At 42.5% G+C, this 15,646-nt stretch overlaps 2 protein-coding genes across 6 annotated transcripts in view; one reads left to right on the forward strand and one right to left on the reverse strand.

The window, feature by feature from the left end:
* The window catches only part of LOC108147281 (ankycorbin), a 30,735-nt gene extending 22,942 nt beyond the window's left edge, over positions 1 to 7,793 (forward strand). For all 3 annotated transcript variants that reach the window (XM_017273698.2, XM_041709512.1, XM_041709513.1), the window contains 3 exons: positions 3,233 to 3,512; positions 3,581 to 3,701; positions 5,023 to 7,793. In XM_017273698.2, coding sequence (XP_017129187.1) covers positions 3,233 to 3,512; positions 3,581 to 3,701; positions 5,023 to 5,363 — 742 coding nt within the window. In that variant the 3' untranslated portion in view covers positions 5,364 to 7,793. The remainder of the gene's footprint in view (positions 1 to 3,232; positions 3,513 to 3,580; positions 3,702 to 5,022) is intronic.
* A 1,977-nt stretch (positions 7,794 to 9,770) lies between these two features.
* Positions 9,771 to 15,646, reverse strand: part of LOC108147163 (neural cell adhesion molecule 1) — a 69,559-nt gene continuing 63,683 nt past the window's right edge. For 2 of the 3 annotated variants that reach the window (XM_017273495.1, XM_017273496.1), the window contains one exon: positions 9,771 to 11,285. In XM_017273495.1, coding sequence (XP_017128984.1) covers positions 11,221 to 11,285 — 65 coding nt within the window. In that variant the 3' untranslated portion in view covers positions 9,771 to 11,220. Of the gene's footprint in view, positions 11,298 to 15,646 lie in introns of all 3 variants that reach the window. The other variant, XM_017273494.1, reaches the window with a different exon arrangement.

Raw genomic sequence — 15,646 nt, forward strand, 5'->3', positions numbered from 1 at the left:
GAAGGCATGACAGCAGGCCGTACGATTACCATTTGTGTTCGCTCGTTGTTTTGCCGGCTTGTTGCGGAAATCCTTTTGTGCTCAGGGATTTCCTTGCAAAATTGCCTCCACCCCGGGAAACTCACACTAGAAAACTCCGCGTGTGAGCCTAATTTAATTTTGTCATTCCTTGCTGGTGCGCGATCCATCAGATCAATGCTGAAATCTGTTGCTGAAAACTTTAGAGTCAATTGTATTTGTTTGTGGTATTTGCATAAGCCGGCCCGCAAAACTTAATTAAAAAGCGTAAGCTGATTTTTATTAATTTTGCTAATCTGCCTTGTAGCCCATGAATAAATTTGCAAACATTCACCGAGAAAGAAAAACATAACAAAACAATAACAGAACGGAACGAAACGAAACGAAAGGAATACAGAGGCGGAATCCGGCCGGCGAGCGCATTTCATAAATAATTCTTTCCACTTGACTAATGAAAATATTTAACTCGGCTGTTTGCATAAGCCGGAGCGGCATTGGGATTGGGAATGGAAATGGGAATGGGAATGGCAAAAAGAAGAGACAAGGCAAGACTGCGCCATGTTAAGGTTTCGACAAATACGCGGCGTATACGCAATGTACGCAAAACCGAAAGTCAAACAAGTGTCTTGCTCAGCAACTTTCCGAACAAGTTCCTCAACAAGTCAGCGGTGTGGGAGTCAATTAATTCCCGACGAATATACGTTGGGATGGCGAAAATCCGAATAGAATTTACTCGCTGTTCGGGGCGGACTAAAAAGAAAGTAAAGAAAGTAAGGAAAAAAGTGAATCCATAGCTCCCAGTCGAATACTTTGCGGAGGTCGACCAGGAAAATACCATGAAAAGTGTGTAAATAGAGACTTTATTTTATTTCGTATTTTTCATTTTATTTTTGCATTCGCATGCTTTCACACGGACTCAGGGGCGGCAACTTTATTTTGTTTCCTCGTTTTGGCTCCGAAGAGATTAAAATTTTATCTGATGCATAAATTAAACAAATAACTTACCGTCGTTGTGAGCGATTTTGTGTGTGTGTGTGTTGTGTGTGTCCCAGCACAGGTGAGATTTGGGATTTATAATGTGCGCTCACGTAATTGACGTTGTTAAATATTTGGATTTCGTTTTTCGGCCCCAGTCCGACCCTATCTTTATCTGTTGTCCTTGGGCCTGATTTTTGTATTTTTTTTTTTGGGGAGAGCGTGTCGGAATTAGGCATATTTGTTGACCGACTTTAAGTTGCTGATACCAGGTACCAGACTAGTAGTAGTTCTATTAGAATATTCATTAAAATTGAAGCGATTATTTTAATCCCTAGCCAACCAGCGACTTTAAACTTGGTTTTCTTGGATTTTCCATCCAGCTAACCACTTGGCGAACTTTGAAGCATGGGCTCAGAAATGTAGCCCTAATGAAAAATGAACGGGAAAAGTTTTGTGGGAGCCGCAGACTTTTCGCGAACTCCGAGTGTGCGAATTTGTCAACACTTTTGGCGGCCATCGATTTTATATATAACATAGTTTCTATGCAGGTATGCAGGCCACGTCTTTCAGTTCCAGCCATTAACACACTTGGCAAAAGGTTCTGGCAGCGCCTTTGTTGTTGCGCTTCTGCGGCACAAATTGCCGGCGGGCGGGAATCGTCCTCGTCGTTGTTGCAACTTGTGCAGCGCTTAATTTCTTTGCATTTTGTTGTCGCGCTGTCAGCGCCTGGGAAAAGTGAGAGCTATGCCTATGCTGGTGCTGATGCTGGTGCTGACTTTGCCGCCGGCGGGTTTTCCACTTCATCCACTTTGGCGCTGCGTGCACTTTTTGCCTGTCACATTTGTGTCGCAAACAGGAAGAGTTGGGTGGATGGTTGGGCGGCTGATGGTTGGGCGGTTGTCACTCAGTGAGTGGGTCGTCCGGTCGGTGGGACAGTTGGTTGCTGCAAGCACTGGCAGTGGAAAAATGTGCCACACAAAATCAACGCGCACAAGAAAATGAAATGAAAGTTGTACTAGGCGGAAACGGAAATCAGTAGCAGCGGCATCAGCATCAGCAGCCGTAGCAGTAGCACAAGAGTGGCAAAAAAAAATTTATGCCAAGGACAGTATTGCGAAAAAGTATTTGCACAAAGCGAAAGACTTGCAAAGAACTCAAGCGCATCCGAACGGAGCCAAAAGCGAGGCGTAAAATTGAAAAGCGCTTCGGCAAACAAGTGCCATGGCGATGGCGATGACGATGGTAATGGAATGATGATGGCCAGGATAAGAAGCGCTGGGATGATGATAAAGACGGTGATGAAGATGACCACTGGCGGGGCAACTGGCGACTGTGGCAGCCAAACAACCGGAAGAGCGATGGAAGACCGCTTTGAAGTCGCGCTGCGGGATTTCTTCGCGGCCCTTGGCCAATTTATTGCGCAGCTTTTGGCTCACAAGCACTCTTACCTATTTATTACCTGGCTCTCTCTCTCTGGTGGGATGCCCCCATCCAATCCCCCAATCCCTCAATCCATCCATCCAACGAGCAATGAACTTTTGTTTCAAAGTCAAATTGTTTTGCATAATTTCGCGCTGCGCAGCCAAGTGGCGAGCAGTGTCAAGCCGCCTCCTTTCCTCACAGCTGGCGCTGGGTAAACAATTTTCGAAAACGCCGCTCAGCAGCCAGCTTTTTGCGCACCAAGTGCCCTCGACAAATTTGCTTAGTTTTTTCGGTGAATGCGCTTCTCTGGCGGAAGGCCAAAGGCTTGGACGCCAGTTGATTTAGAAGAGTCGCTGGCCCGAAGCTGAGTTTAAGGGAGCAACTTTTAAAGCGCCGGATCTCGCTGTTTGTCTAATTTTTAATAAAATTTCTAATAACATTTTATGGCGCCGTTGGTGGCTTTAATTTGACTCGCTTCGTTTAAGCTCGCTTCTCATCCTCAATTACTAATATAATTTTTTCCGCGTACGCATTTGAGTATTTTTGAAATTTTAATAACACGATGCCTTTTATTGCGCTCCAGCTGAAGTGCTGGCGAGCAGTAGAAGAAGGTCCTTTGTCAGCAGCCCGGCAGGCGGCCCTTCCTTTGTTTGACTCGCCAAATATCAAAATGACATTTTACGTAGATATGCTAACATTTATTTTGCCAGACCCTGATTCTGATGATGGGTACAATGGGAAGCGGGCACAAAGAGCTCAGACTGCGCTTTTCTCAGAAGCTTTGTTTATGGCTTCCCATTTTCTCCGTCCGCAGATATTACATGGAGCGCAAGATCTTCCAGCATCTGCTGGAGCTCAAGTCACTGCAGATTCGTTCCAGCAAGTTGAACGAGGCGGTGCTGGTGAAGCGGGCCGTGGACGACTACCACAAGTCCTGTGTCCTTTTGGGCGGCGAAACGGGCACGCGGCTGAGGCGCTACAACTTCAGCGAGTACACGTTCAAGAACTTCGAGCTCTTCCTCTACGAAACGCTGAAGGGACTGCAGCGACCGGGCACCAACAACTTCCAGAACATCAACGAGGTGTACGAGGAGGTGGGAGATGATTAAGATTAAGTGCCGCAGCATCCGACTTGCTCATCCAATCATTTCCCTACTTTCAGGCGGAGCGGCGCCTGAGCCCGGACTACAATGCCTACGAGAAGGCGCTGCAGTGCACCACCAAGACACACCGCTGCCTTCATGCTGCCCACGCCTACACGGGAATCCCCTGCGCCGCTTACAGTAAGTAATTCAATTTACGGTGGTACAGCAAGTAATTTTTTTCAAATATTAAAAAAATTCATAAACAATGGAGCCACTTAAATATCATCCCATATGTAATTTTGTTGAGTTTTTTTTTAAGTTTATGATTTCAAGTGTTGCAACCGTATACAAATTTAAGGTTCATCTCTGTAACTTTGAAGGAAATAATTCGATTTTTAAATATTAAAGAACACCCAACAACACCTTCATTGCAAATTTTTGTACTCCCTTATAAACTAATTAAAAACACTAGTTATTTTTGTAGCATTTAGCATATTTAGTTGCTCAAACGTTAAAATATGATAGCTTATATTTTAGTAAAAATATTTTATTTATATACGTCAAAAGTAGAAGCCATTCTATCCTGATTTTTTTTATTATTTATTTTCAACCATGTTTTCCAATGGAGGATTAGTTGTAAATGCGGTATTAAATAAAACTTATTTGAACAAAAGCCCAGATTTGATGGACATTTGAAAAAAGACAAAAATAAATTTTATTATACATTTGTGGAACATAATCGGCTTGTTGCACACTAGAAAAAAAACATTGAATTAACAGCTTTAGAACCGATGCAAAAATAAAAACCAATTTTTTTAAACTTTTTTCTGTGTAGCGAGCCTTGCTGGCCCGATTGCTAGAGGGCTTTAAGCGGCTCCGTGCAAGCGTGAAAAATGGCACCAGACAGGATTTGGCCGGGCTAAAGAATCAAATCGCCTGGGCCACGGCTTGGCAACACTTTCGCCGGCAAAGTCGGCAGTGGGTCAAGCGTGGGACGGAGCGGACACCACGGACACGACGGACACGACGGACACTCGAATTCAAAGCATCTGCCCAGCAGCTGGAGGGCATAAAAATATAAATCCTAATTACGAGCAGTTTATTCAGTGCGGGGCAAATTAAAATTATTCTCGACCCGGCTTTCTGGCTTTCCACTTTTATTACATCTTCATTGGCCCGTTTTTCTGCGAGAGCTGGAGATGGAGAAGTAGATGGCGCCTCAAAGCGATGCGTCCGGCTTATGCCAAATTAAAAACGCATTCATTTGTGCGCTTCCATCCACTTGCCCTTGTTTAAGCACAGCTATTTCGCTGAAAGTAGAAAGTAATCCCAGCCGAAATGGCTCTTAGCTCGACTACTCCATTTCCTTACTATTTGTTTTTGTCCATGCAATTTAACTGAGTGTCGCTTTGGTCCTGCAGGACACCTGTCAGGTCGTGGAAATGCATTGGAGTGCCCAGCGATCATCTGGCCAATCATTAATCTAATGTGTGTCAACCGTTTCTTTTTTGCATTGCAGTTCCCATGATGAATCACCACACGATGCCGAAGTTCGGCTTTGGCGCGTACAAGAAAACCGGCAGTGTCAGCAGCTTCTTCCTGCCCAAGATCCTGACCAGCGGTCGCGCCTCCAGCGGACGGGCAGGCGGTACGGGCGGCAGTGCGAGCGGCAACCGCTGCAACCACAAGGTGGCACTGGAGTTGTCGCACGGCAAGAACAAACAGCTTATTTCACTGCCCGCGGAAAAGTTGGACAGCAATAAACGATATTACGTGACGTTCACAGTTAAGGACTCGCCGGGGCCATCGGCGTACCAGCAGAAGTGTGGCAATGCCGCTGGCGATCCGGGCTGTAAGTAGAGCGCGGCGTATACGTAATGTGGCATACAGTCCGTATACGCCCTGGCCATTGCCATCGGGCCATCGTCACGGGATCCTGACACAGCCGCCGACCTGCGCCCGCATCCTCGCTCTGCTTTTTGCTGTTTGTGCTGCTTCTGCTCCTGCTGCTGCTGCTGCTCCAAATGCATTAAAACAATGCCATCGCAACATTTTCTCTCGCTGCTGCTGTTTTTGCAATTGTTGTGGCCACCCGTTGTCCGCGTTGCCTTTTTTTCCATTTGCTTCCTGTCCTGATGCTGGAGTAAATGGCGGTTTATGCAGGGTGCCTAGCAGACGTATGCACTTCACCTACACGGTTGGCAAAATTCAATTTATTACTCACAACAAAATTGCTGGTCACTTGGCTTCTTTTATTTCATTAACTAAAGTTCAAAAAACAAATATTGGATATTGGATTTAAAGATGTTTAAATTGCAAAATCTGCAAAATCTTTTGCAAAAATGGTCCTTGGAAAAAAGCAATAAGTTCTATAACCAATATTTGACAAACGTATTTTAATTTTAAAACTTAGTTTTTCAATTCAAAAATTTACATCTTATAACTGAGTTTTCAAATAAAAACATACATATTTTGCATTTAAAAAAATATTATATTATTTGATTTTAAAATTGCTGCTTCTGAGCCACACAGTATTTTAAGTTAAAGCGTTTGTATTTTGGTGAGTTTCCTCAAAGTGAGTTTATTGCCCCAGGGCTAGGGTATTTCAAAGTCGACTTCGTACCCCTTGGCTCTGCTGTTGTTTCTGCTGCACTTTAAGATGGCCAACTGCTGATAATGGATGATGGCTCTGCTCTGCGGCTGTCAGTTGAAGTTGTCACGCTGGCAGCGATGCAGGCAGCAGCAGCAGCAGCAGGAGCAGAAACTGCTAAGGCAACGGCAGCTTAAATTATGTGTTCCTCCAACCCCGAGCAGTTGTTCACCGCTCAGTGTTCAGTTGTTCAGTTGTTCAGCTCCGCACTGTGTTGTTCGCCTGTTTCGTATTCTTTTTTGCCGTCTATTTGTTTGGTTGTTTGTTTGTCCGTTGGCGCTGCCGCTGCGCTTTTATTTCAGTTTTTCATTATCATTTTTTGTCGCAGTCGCTGGGTTTCGTCGGGTTGGGCTGGCTGCTTGGCATGCTCCTAATGCCGCAGATAAGCGTTGTTATTAACGCTCGGCTTACCAGGACTAGGGGACAGGCGTGAGGACATGCCGCCCATCGTCGCTTTTGTCCATGGATAAAAGGAGAAGGAGAATGGGGAGCAGCAGGAGCAGGAGCAAAAGCAACAGCAGAAGCTAAAGCAGATTCAGGTTCAGAATCAGAATCAGAATCAGCGAATGAATAAATGTAAAATATGTACCGTGCATTTCTTTGGCATTTCAACATTTTTACTTTATTTGCAATTTTATTTACTTGTCTGCTCGTTCGCGCCCCTATCCCCCCGCTGCCCCTTTTCCCTTTCATACCATCCCATTCAAGCCGTTGTTTGTTTGTTTGCTTACTTCGCACTGAGTGCATTGTAAATGGAGAATAATTGCATTGCATACAAAAAGCGTCGCGATTTTTAAATTGTATAAGCGAGCAGCAGCGGCAGGAGCAGCAGTACTGCAACAGCAACAGAAGCAGCAGCAGGATACACACAGCATCCGCCGTAAAATGATTTCTTTAAATATCAACTTATAAGAGCCGGAGTGCATAATAAATTCAGCATTTTAAGAGTTCTCGTTCCGCGTAGACCTAAGGCAGCTGTTGCAAAATAAACGTTGAAAATGTCTAAATTGAAGTATGCATTTCGCACACACGAAAAACGGGAACACACACACACACAGTCACACGTGGCTGTATTCAAAACAATGGAACCACTCCCACTCACCCACACACACACACTCACGCACACACATCGTTTCCGCCCACATGTCCTTGGCATAGATGCGAAAAGCGGGCTGATTGCTCGCTTCGCAGGCGCCGGTATCATTATTTTAGCATCTGCTGAAACGACGACTGCTGACAAAAGGAACAGGCTGGCAAAAAGGAAAACATTTTTACGGCATTCTCGGCATTTTGGAAGCCACCTCGCAACCCTATACCCATACGCATCCTCCTCCTCCTTCACATCGTTTTTGGAGCTGTGGAGCTGTGCCGCGACGATGGTATTCTTATGTCTGCCAAGAATGTCAGATGTGGAGAAGTGGTTTTCTCAGCTGCAGCTGTCAGCCAATAATCACCGGGCTCAATCGTAGCCCTTATGAGTTTCGCCAGGGCAACCATTCGGCCATCCGACTGCTAATTGAATTCGAAACTGGCCTTTTCAGTGGCCATTTTCCGTTTCCTAGACATTCAGCCATAAGCTGTGGGACAAGTAATTTACAAGAGAAACGGTTAAAATAGGCCTTTGAAAAATATTAGAATTTATTGCATTACGTTTACCTTATCAGTTTTATTTAAAAACGATAGTTTTTCAAAAGAAAAATAATACTTTTACTTTTTTTCAAGAGAAAAATAATACTTTTAGTAATACTTAATACTTAAATAAAATTAAAAGGTTTTTAAAGTGTCTTTTAATGAAAAGAAAAATAGGCACTATAAATCACCCAAATCTTGAGCCAGCCAAGAATTTTAAATACTAAATTGCACTGTTAAAATTTCTTAGTTCAATTTTGTAAATGTCTACCAAGTAAGTTAACTTTGGTAACCTGATTAGCTTTTTACTGTGGACTTTAATAATAAAATGGCATTGGATATCTTAATAATTAATGGTGTCACTTAGCCAGCTTGTAATAAAAAGTGAAGTTCATGAGCAAGTTATCTAAAAAACGATAAAACAATCCATGATTTAGAGCTCCTCTTAATTTATCATCTGTATATATTGATAATATCTAAAGTGACAGTCACAGATGCAAGATTTTAACCTTTGAAAAAAGCCCAATTTGGTCGAATAATGGCCAAAGGAGAAACGCTGTTTGGAGGCATTAATATTTCAAGTGTGACGGGGTATTTTGAATGGCCCAGGACTCGGACGTTTAATTTATTTAAGCCCGCTCCGGAAGGAGTCACTCTCTGTCGGAGAAGGAGTAGGAGCAGGAGCGACGGGCACTCCAGCAGAATCATCAGAACCATTGCCAGAAGTGGGACAACTGAACCTGGACCCTGGATTCCATTTCGATTTGAGCACTTGGCAGGAAATCTTCGGATTTATGTGGCTTTATTTTCAGTCCGGGTGCTGCAAAGTGCGTTTGGGCGGTATAAACGGAAAAGGAAACAGGAGAGCTCGAGGTTGGAACTTAAAATTCCTGGCAATTGCCCGGGAAGCTGCAACGAGAGCGCTGGCCAGCAAATGAAAACGCTATAAAATTGACAACAACAGCAGTGGCGAAGGTAAGTTGGAAAGTAGAGTGAAAAGTAAATCCGCACGTGCCAACCGAAATTACAGGGGATACTTCAGCAGGGGGCTTGCAGAGGCGAGACCACAATGCAGATTCCGGGCAGCATTTCGAAATTAAGCTTCGGCTTGGCCAGGTCTTGGCATTCATAAGGCAAATTCGGAAGGGTGTTCTTCCACTACCAATCGATTCCCTTAATTCAACTTGTGTGGTCCGAGAGTCAAGTTGGTACGGTAAAAACTGGGCAACCAATTACGAAAAGGGTCTTTCGTTGCCAAGCAAACTGGTTCTGGAACATATGGCTTAAAACTTACATTTTGAAAACATACTTAAATACTTAAACTAGAAGTTAATGAATATTAATACCATTTGAGCTGGGTGTTGGATTACCAATCGATTTTCCTACTCACTTTGAATGGCCCAGAATCCAAGTTAGTGCAACAAATTACGACAAACAGACTAGCATTCGCCGAAAGTTTCCCTGGAAACTTTACCTTCTTGGGAGTTGGCGTTGGTCCACGCTCAGCAAATTTCCCACCAACTGTTTTAATCTGCTGTGCATGCCAGGGCCGACACCGCCCTCCGATGCTGACGCCTCCCAAAAGCTTTACAGCCTTAATTCGAATCCACGTCTTTTGGGCGGAGAGCTCGTGTTTGGCTTTGGGGCAATGGCAAAGGCATCAATGGCAAGGGGAAAAACGGAGCAGGAGGAGCATGAGGAGCATGAGGAGCATGAGGAGTGGGTGAAGGCTCCTTGTGCAAAGTAATGAAGGCGGTATCCATTGACCGACCGCCTTGCCGATGTTTCGATTACGCGCCTCAAGTGGCAATCAGGCTGCAGACGGGGATGCTGCACCGCAGGATTTGCTCCGCATTAATAACACTTAGCCACAGGACGAAGTTGGGCTAAATGGGATTCGACCAGGTCGCGGCATTAATCCACGCTTTGATGTCCGAATCGCCCGCGTAATTGGAAATGATTTGAACAGGGCTTGGGCGTTGCTCTCGTTTGGTTTCTTTTGAATCTTGTTTATTTATTCAGTATTCGGTATTATTATTATTATTATTAACACACTCAGTAGTTTCGACTTAGTTTTTAATGTATTTCACTTTAAAGTTTTCTTTTCTCGTTCGTTTTTAAATTTAATTTATTTATTAATCTAAGTTTGCTTAAAAACAATCAGTTTGGTTTTGTCCAGAGTGACAGAGACAGAGAACGACAGGCGGGGGAAAGACGGATGTTTTGCCCCCGGTGTTGCCATGTAGATGTATCTATATATTTATTTATATATATAATTTCAATTTATTTTATTACGCATACGCACAGTATATTTTGCTAGTCTGCCATTTCACTTTATGTTTGTATATTTGAAATTAGAATTCGAATTACATTGGAGTATTGTGTAAACTGTATGGCGTACTATTATTATTATTATTATTTTTAGGTCGTACTTTTGCTCGGTTACTTTAGTTATTTATAACATGTACACTGAATTTGCTTTTATTGTTTGTGTTGTATCTGACTTTGGGTCTAATGCTCTCAGAGTGTCAGAGTGGAACTTTTGTGGGCTCTGACCCACTCGACATTTATTCATTATGCACTCGAACATCGCCCACTTGGCTGGTGTTTGTTTTTGGTTGTTTTTCATCTTCGCCTTCAGTTCGGCTTATTGTGGTAATAGAATATTCATGGAATTGCCATAAATAGCTACTGAAACTGCCAGATATTTGATCGAAAGAGAAGGCCCAGAGGAATTGGGAACTGTTTAAAAGGTTTTCATTTACCAAACAGCAACAGGATACGGCTTTAACTGCTTATGAATCCTATATCGCTATGCAGACATAAATGGATGTATTGGCTCATTGCCTAGATACTTGCACACATCCGAAGCAGACACCTGGTGAAAACTCTGATGTTGGCTCCATGAGTCTAATTACACTTTCAATACACACGGCTTACTTGGCTACAGGCTTACCGGTTAGTTGTTCTTTAATTACAATTAATATTTAACATTTAAATGCAGTTTGATTAATGTTTGCCCGTTCTCTATGTACAGTCGATGGTGCAACAGCAAAATGAGTGTTTGGTGTGTAAGTGAGTGTGTATGCTATTTACAGGTTTTATATTTTGATTTCAGTTACAAGTTTGTAGCGTATTTATAGCGCAGCTTCTGGGGTTCTATGTTTTCTTTTTGATTTTGACTCCGCAATTCGCAGTTCGCGTGACACTTAATGGCTGACAATTACAAAATGGCTTATCCCTATCTGCTTGCCTGTCCTCTTACACGTACGAAATACGATTTACCTTTTATGCTAATGCATTTAAATTTATGCTAAAAATGTACAGCTATGTTTAATGAAATGCCCGTGAATTATGAGGCCTCACCGCGCGTGAGTGTTTGTCTGCTTGCGTTTGCGTTTGCTCACTATGGTAGATATTTATTATTACTTTTTACAATTACTTCAGCGTTGGATCCAGAGTCGTAAATTCCAATTCGCCGCGCGGCAATATCAGATCCGGGTCTGCAATATACACTTTGGTTGGTTGGTATAAAACAAAATCAACAACAATGGCATATGTGGATATGTGTTTGGGTGATTGTGTGTAAGTGTGTTTTGGGTGAGACATAAATTCATGTGAGAGTGAGTAATGGGCGTGTGTGGGTGTTCGGGAATAGAGAAACAAAGGCAAAATGTTTATACCGATTAGTTTGGCTTGTTTGGTTTGTTGCTATTGCTTTTCAGATTCACAACACTTGCAAAATGACATCATATTACACATAGAGTTGCAAATTATTATTTGAGCGGCGAAAAGAAAAGAGAACCATTAGCAAAATACGTAGCGAAAGCGTGACCAACTGTGCGCTGATAACAAAGCAAATAGCATCTAATAAAACAGCAATATGAACAGCACAACAACGAATTGAAACTGAAACACAAACTGAAAAACGGAAACAAAACAAAAACAGAAACAAAAACGGAAACAGAAACAGAAAAATCAACATCAACATCAACAACATTTAACGGAGCAGCATTTCAATATTAATATTCACTTTACTTTACTGGCCACGCTCCCCATTCGCCCTTCCGCTCGTAAACGTACAATAATTCAACAATTTCTTAATTTTTATGGCACATTTCGCAGGAATTTATGTGCGAGTCGGTCGGTTTTATTGTGGTCCGACTTATTGTGTCGCCTGGCTACAAGTGAATCTTGAGCGTCATCTAGCGCTTGTTGTTTACGATTTTGCAGTTTGTTATTTGACGTGGCACGGGCACCCGGCCCGAGCACCCTGTGATATTTTATTATTATCGTCTTTTATGTCACATTTGTGTGGCGTCTTTGAGCCATAAAGACGCACAAACTAAGGCAACTCTCTAGTGCGTCTATGTGTGTGTTCGTTGTATTTGGTGTGTTCGGGAGGTTGTGGCCTTTCACGTTTACTTTCACGCCATGCCTGACAGCATTAAAAAATGTCAAAAGTCGCAAAAATGTTGCCAGCCTGGTTGGCCCAACAGAAAGCAAAAAAGACCCCTAAAGGGAATGGTGCCAAAGGGGGTTGCGCAGGGGCGGAAACGGAAGTGCGGCGACAAATGAATGAACAGCGTTGACATTGAGCATTCAGAAGAGCGTGTGCGTCTGTGCACAGAGAAAAAATTAGGGAGTGATTAAAATTTTCAAAGATTTTTAAATCATTTTTTTTGAAAAATCTTTCGGCAACACTTTTAAAAGTCATTCATTTTTGAATAACAATTTTTTGTGGAAAGGCATACTATTATTTTTATCTGAACAATATTTTGATTGTAGTTTTAAAAGGATCAATTTCAATTGTTGTTTCAAAGCATTGTTTTTACCAATAAAAGTATTGGTCAACTTTTGTATCGTAGTCCAAATAAATGTTCTGTTTTTACTTTCTGTAAAAATCTGTTTAATTTTGAATTCTTGGAAGTAAATCTGTTTGTATAGACAAATCAAGGAAGCTAAAAAATTTCCTGGAAATGTTGGTCTAAAAACCAAGGGATTCCACAAAATGTCTACATTTCTTTAGAGCTCAGAAATGCACCCACTTCACAGCCTTCTCTTTGGTCGGCTAAAATCCTCTTAAAAATCGAGGGTCCTGCAGAGGGGCTTACCGAGCTTGTATTCACTTGCCATTTGGCTGAAAGCAATTTTCCACTGTGTAAGTCTTCGAATGCCGCATAAACATTGTTGCTCAAGCAAATTTTGCGGCATTTTTTGTGGCATGACAGAGACATCAAAGTAAGAGCATGGAGCAGATACATACATGTGCTTTAAGGAGTCTTTAAGATAATGCCACCGTGCCATATAGCCGTATAGCCACAGCAAATGGCGCCGTGTGCTCATTTCGAGTGGCTGCTGTGTGGCTCGGTCTCAACTTTGTCTAATTAGACGAGTGCCGCTGGAGTGCACATGGAACCTACAACCTACCATCTACCATCCAGCACCTACAACCCACTCGCATTACTTACAATCCAAATACTCACACAAAAAGGACGAAGGACGAAGGCCACACAAACGTGGCTCAGACATTCGCGACTCTTGACTCGCGTACACATACCATAAGCACACACACACACACATACAGTCACAAACAGCAAGACAAACAGCAACAATGAGGCAAAAGAGATGCTGGGCAGAATGAATGGAGCAGCATGAAATGAAACAAATGTGCACAAAAAAGCAGTTCCTCACCATCCTTCCATCGCCCAAACTACTACGAGTATATACGCAGATGACTGTGGGCTAAAAAAAGTCAAACGAATTTGACTGCTCAAGGGGGTTTGCCCTTTGGTTGCCTCGGTCCCTCGGTCCCGGTGCCACCTGTACGGTGGAGCACGCGAGCGAGAACGGCATATGCAATTAAAAATGCTGGCTAATGACAGCAACTGCCGAGATGTAAAGATGCGAATGGGTGTCTTTTCCTGGCCGTGAGTATGTATGCACGCACATACAGTGGCCCACTTGTTTGCCTTGAGTTACGGCGCTGAAAGCGTTTTGCTCTTTCCAGGACCTTTTTATTTCAATTTGACATCGCTGTGTAAATGTGGGGACTATGAATTTCTAGGCAGCAGCCAAGGGAAATGTATTATCCTAAATTGACACTGTTTAGTTTAGTTTAAACCGTTCGAAATAAGTATTATTCATTAATTATTATCATTATGAATAATAATTGATTGTTGACTAATTTGAATCTGGCAACGAAAAACTATAATTAAAAGTCCACAATATTTAGACAATTGAAATCATTAAGCCAGGAAAAACCAATAGCATTCATAATTTTAAAGCAAGTATGTGGCTTATTAAAAATAATATTGTTAAATGTTTTCTTATTCCCAATGAACCTAACCTAATTTATTGAAAGCTTCAAATGTTTAGTTCATTATTTATATCGGCCAACGAATTTGGACTAAAAGTATTGTATTTATTATTATTATTTTTAAATTTCTTGTGACATGATTAGGTCTTCATGAAATGCTCGATATGGCTTAATAGTTTCTCTGCCAAATCAGAGTGCGATTGAATAGCTTAAGCTGCCTTGCAGCTCAGTGTAATCCCAGCCAAGACAGTTCCCAAACTGTCTGTTTTTAGTTGGCGTCTTGGCGCACCAGCTACAACATTTCTGGACCGCTCCTCTGGCGTACTTCGGCCCGACTTTGGCACTTGTTAGTGTCTTGTAAGCCAGTTGACTTGGTTTACGTTCTGCCGGGTGAAAGGGCAGCACTGGGGCGGGAATTTGCGAATGTGATGGAGTGTGGGTGTGTTCGTCGTGTCATGTCAGCCGAACAGCCCCCCAGCGCACATAAATTAAACAGGCTGCCGAGGGGTAGTGCAAAAAAAAATATATATATATATTTACGAGCAAAAGGATGGGCTGAGAGTAATGAAAATATAAAATAAAATCGCTGACAAAATCAAATTTAGCTAATTTGTGACATTTGAACTCACGCATCGGGGGCCAAAAGCAACAGAATGATGGAGAGAGGAAAAGAGAGACAGTTGGCAATAATATCACGTATACGACACATCTGCCCATTAAATAATATTTGCATTTGCCAGCATGTCGGCACGTCAGACGCAGGCAGTGAAGCTCTGTGGTGTTTGTGTGCCTTTGTGCTTATTTTTGTGTTTTAATTTAGTGCTTCCGAAATAATTAAAATTTATGCAATTCAAAGTTAAAACAAAGTCTGCCTGAGCTCGCACAGCAAACAGAGGGCGAGTCGTCATGGGGCATGAGAGGGTTGAGGCAGCAAAATATTTTGCAAATTTGTTGCTGTCTAAGGCATGTTTACGCCCCTAGTACATATGTTTGTTTGCTGCGCTCTGAAATTTATGCGAAACAGCCCAAAAAGACTTATCACTGCACTGGGTGACTCAAAAGCGGCTGCTAAGCGGCATGGAGAATACATGGTTGGAGAGAAATAAACAGAAATGTCAACAAAAAGCAAAGGCTGAGCAAACAGCCCCATCCCCACCAGACTTCCCCATTGTCTAGGCGATGTGCGGCTTTTATCCTTTTTAAAAACAATATTTGCCTGCACTCAACGATGCGCTTGTTTAATGTGTATATAGCCTTGATTTGCGAAGTGAATGGCTGGCAAAAAACTCATGTACTTCAATTAGCTTTGATTTGATATCTGTGTCTGTGAATCCTATCTGCCGGCTTTGCTGCATTAAAACCGAGTTAGCAAATTCGTCAGAGGAAATGCCACAAATAAAAGGATATTTCTGGATATTTTTGCGGCATTTGCATGGCAACAAAGCCAAGCCAAAACAATTACGAATGCACAAAGGGAATAAAGGAAATCAGATGATAGACATGTGAATGCAGGGATGTGGCAACGTAACAAGCAAAAGTAAATTG

Source organism: Drosophila elegans, unplaced genomic scaffold (genome assembly GCF_018152505.1).
Source record: "Drosophila elegans isolate 14027-0461.03 unplaced genomic scaffold, ASM1815250v1 contig_476, whole genome shotgun sequence".
Taxonomy (NCBI): Eukaryota; Metazoa; Arthropoda; class Insecta; order Diptera; family Drosophilidae; genus Drosophila; species Drosophila elegans.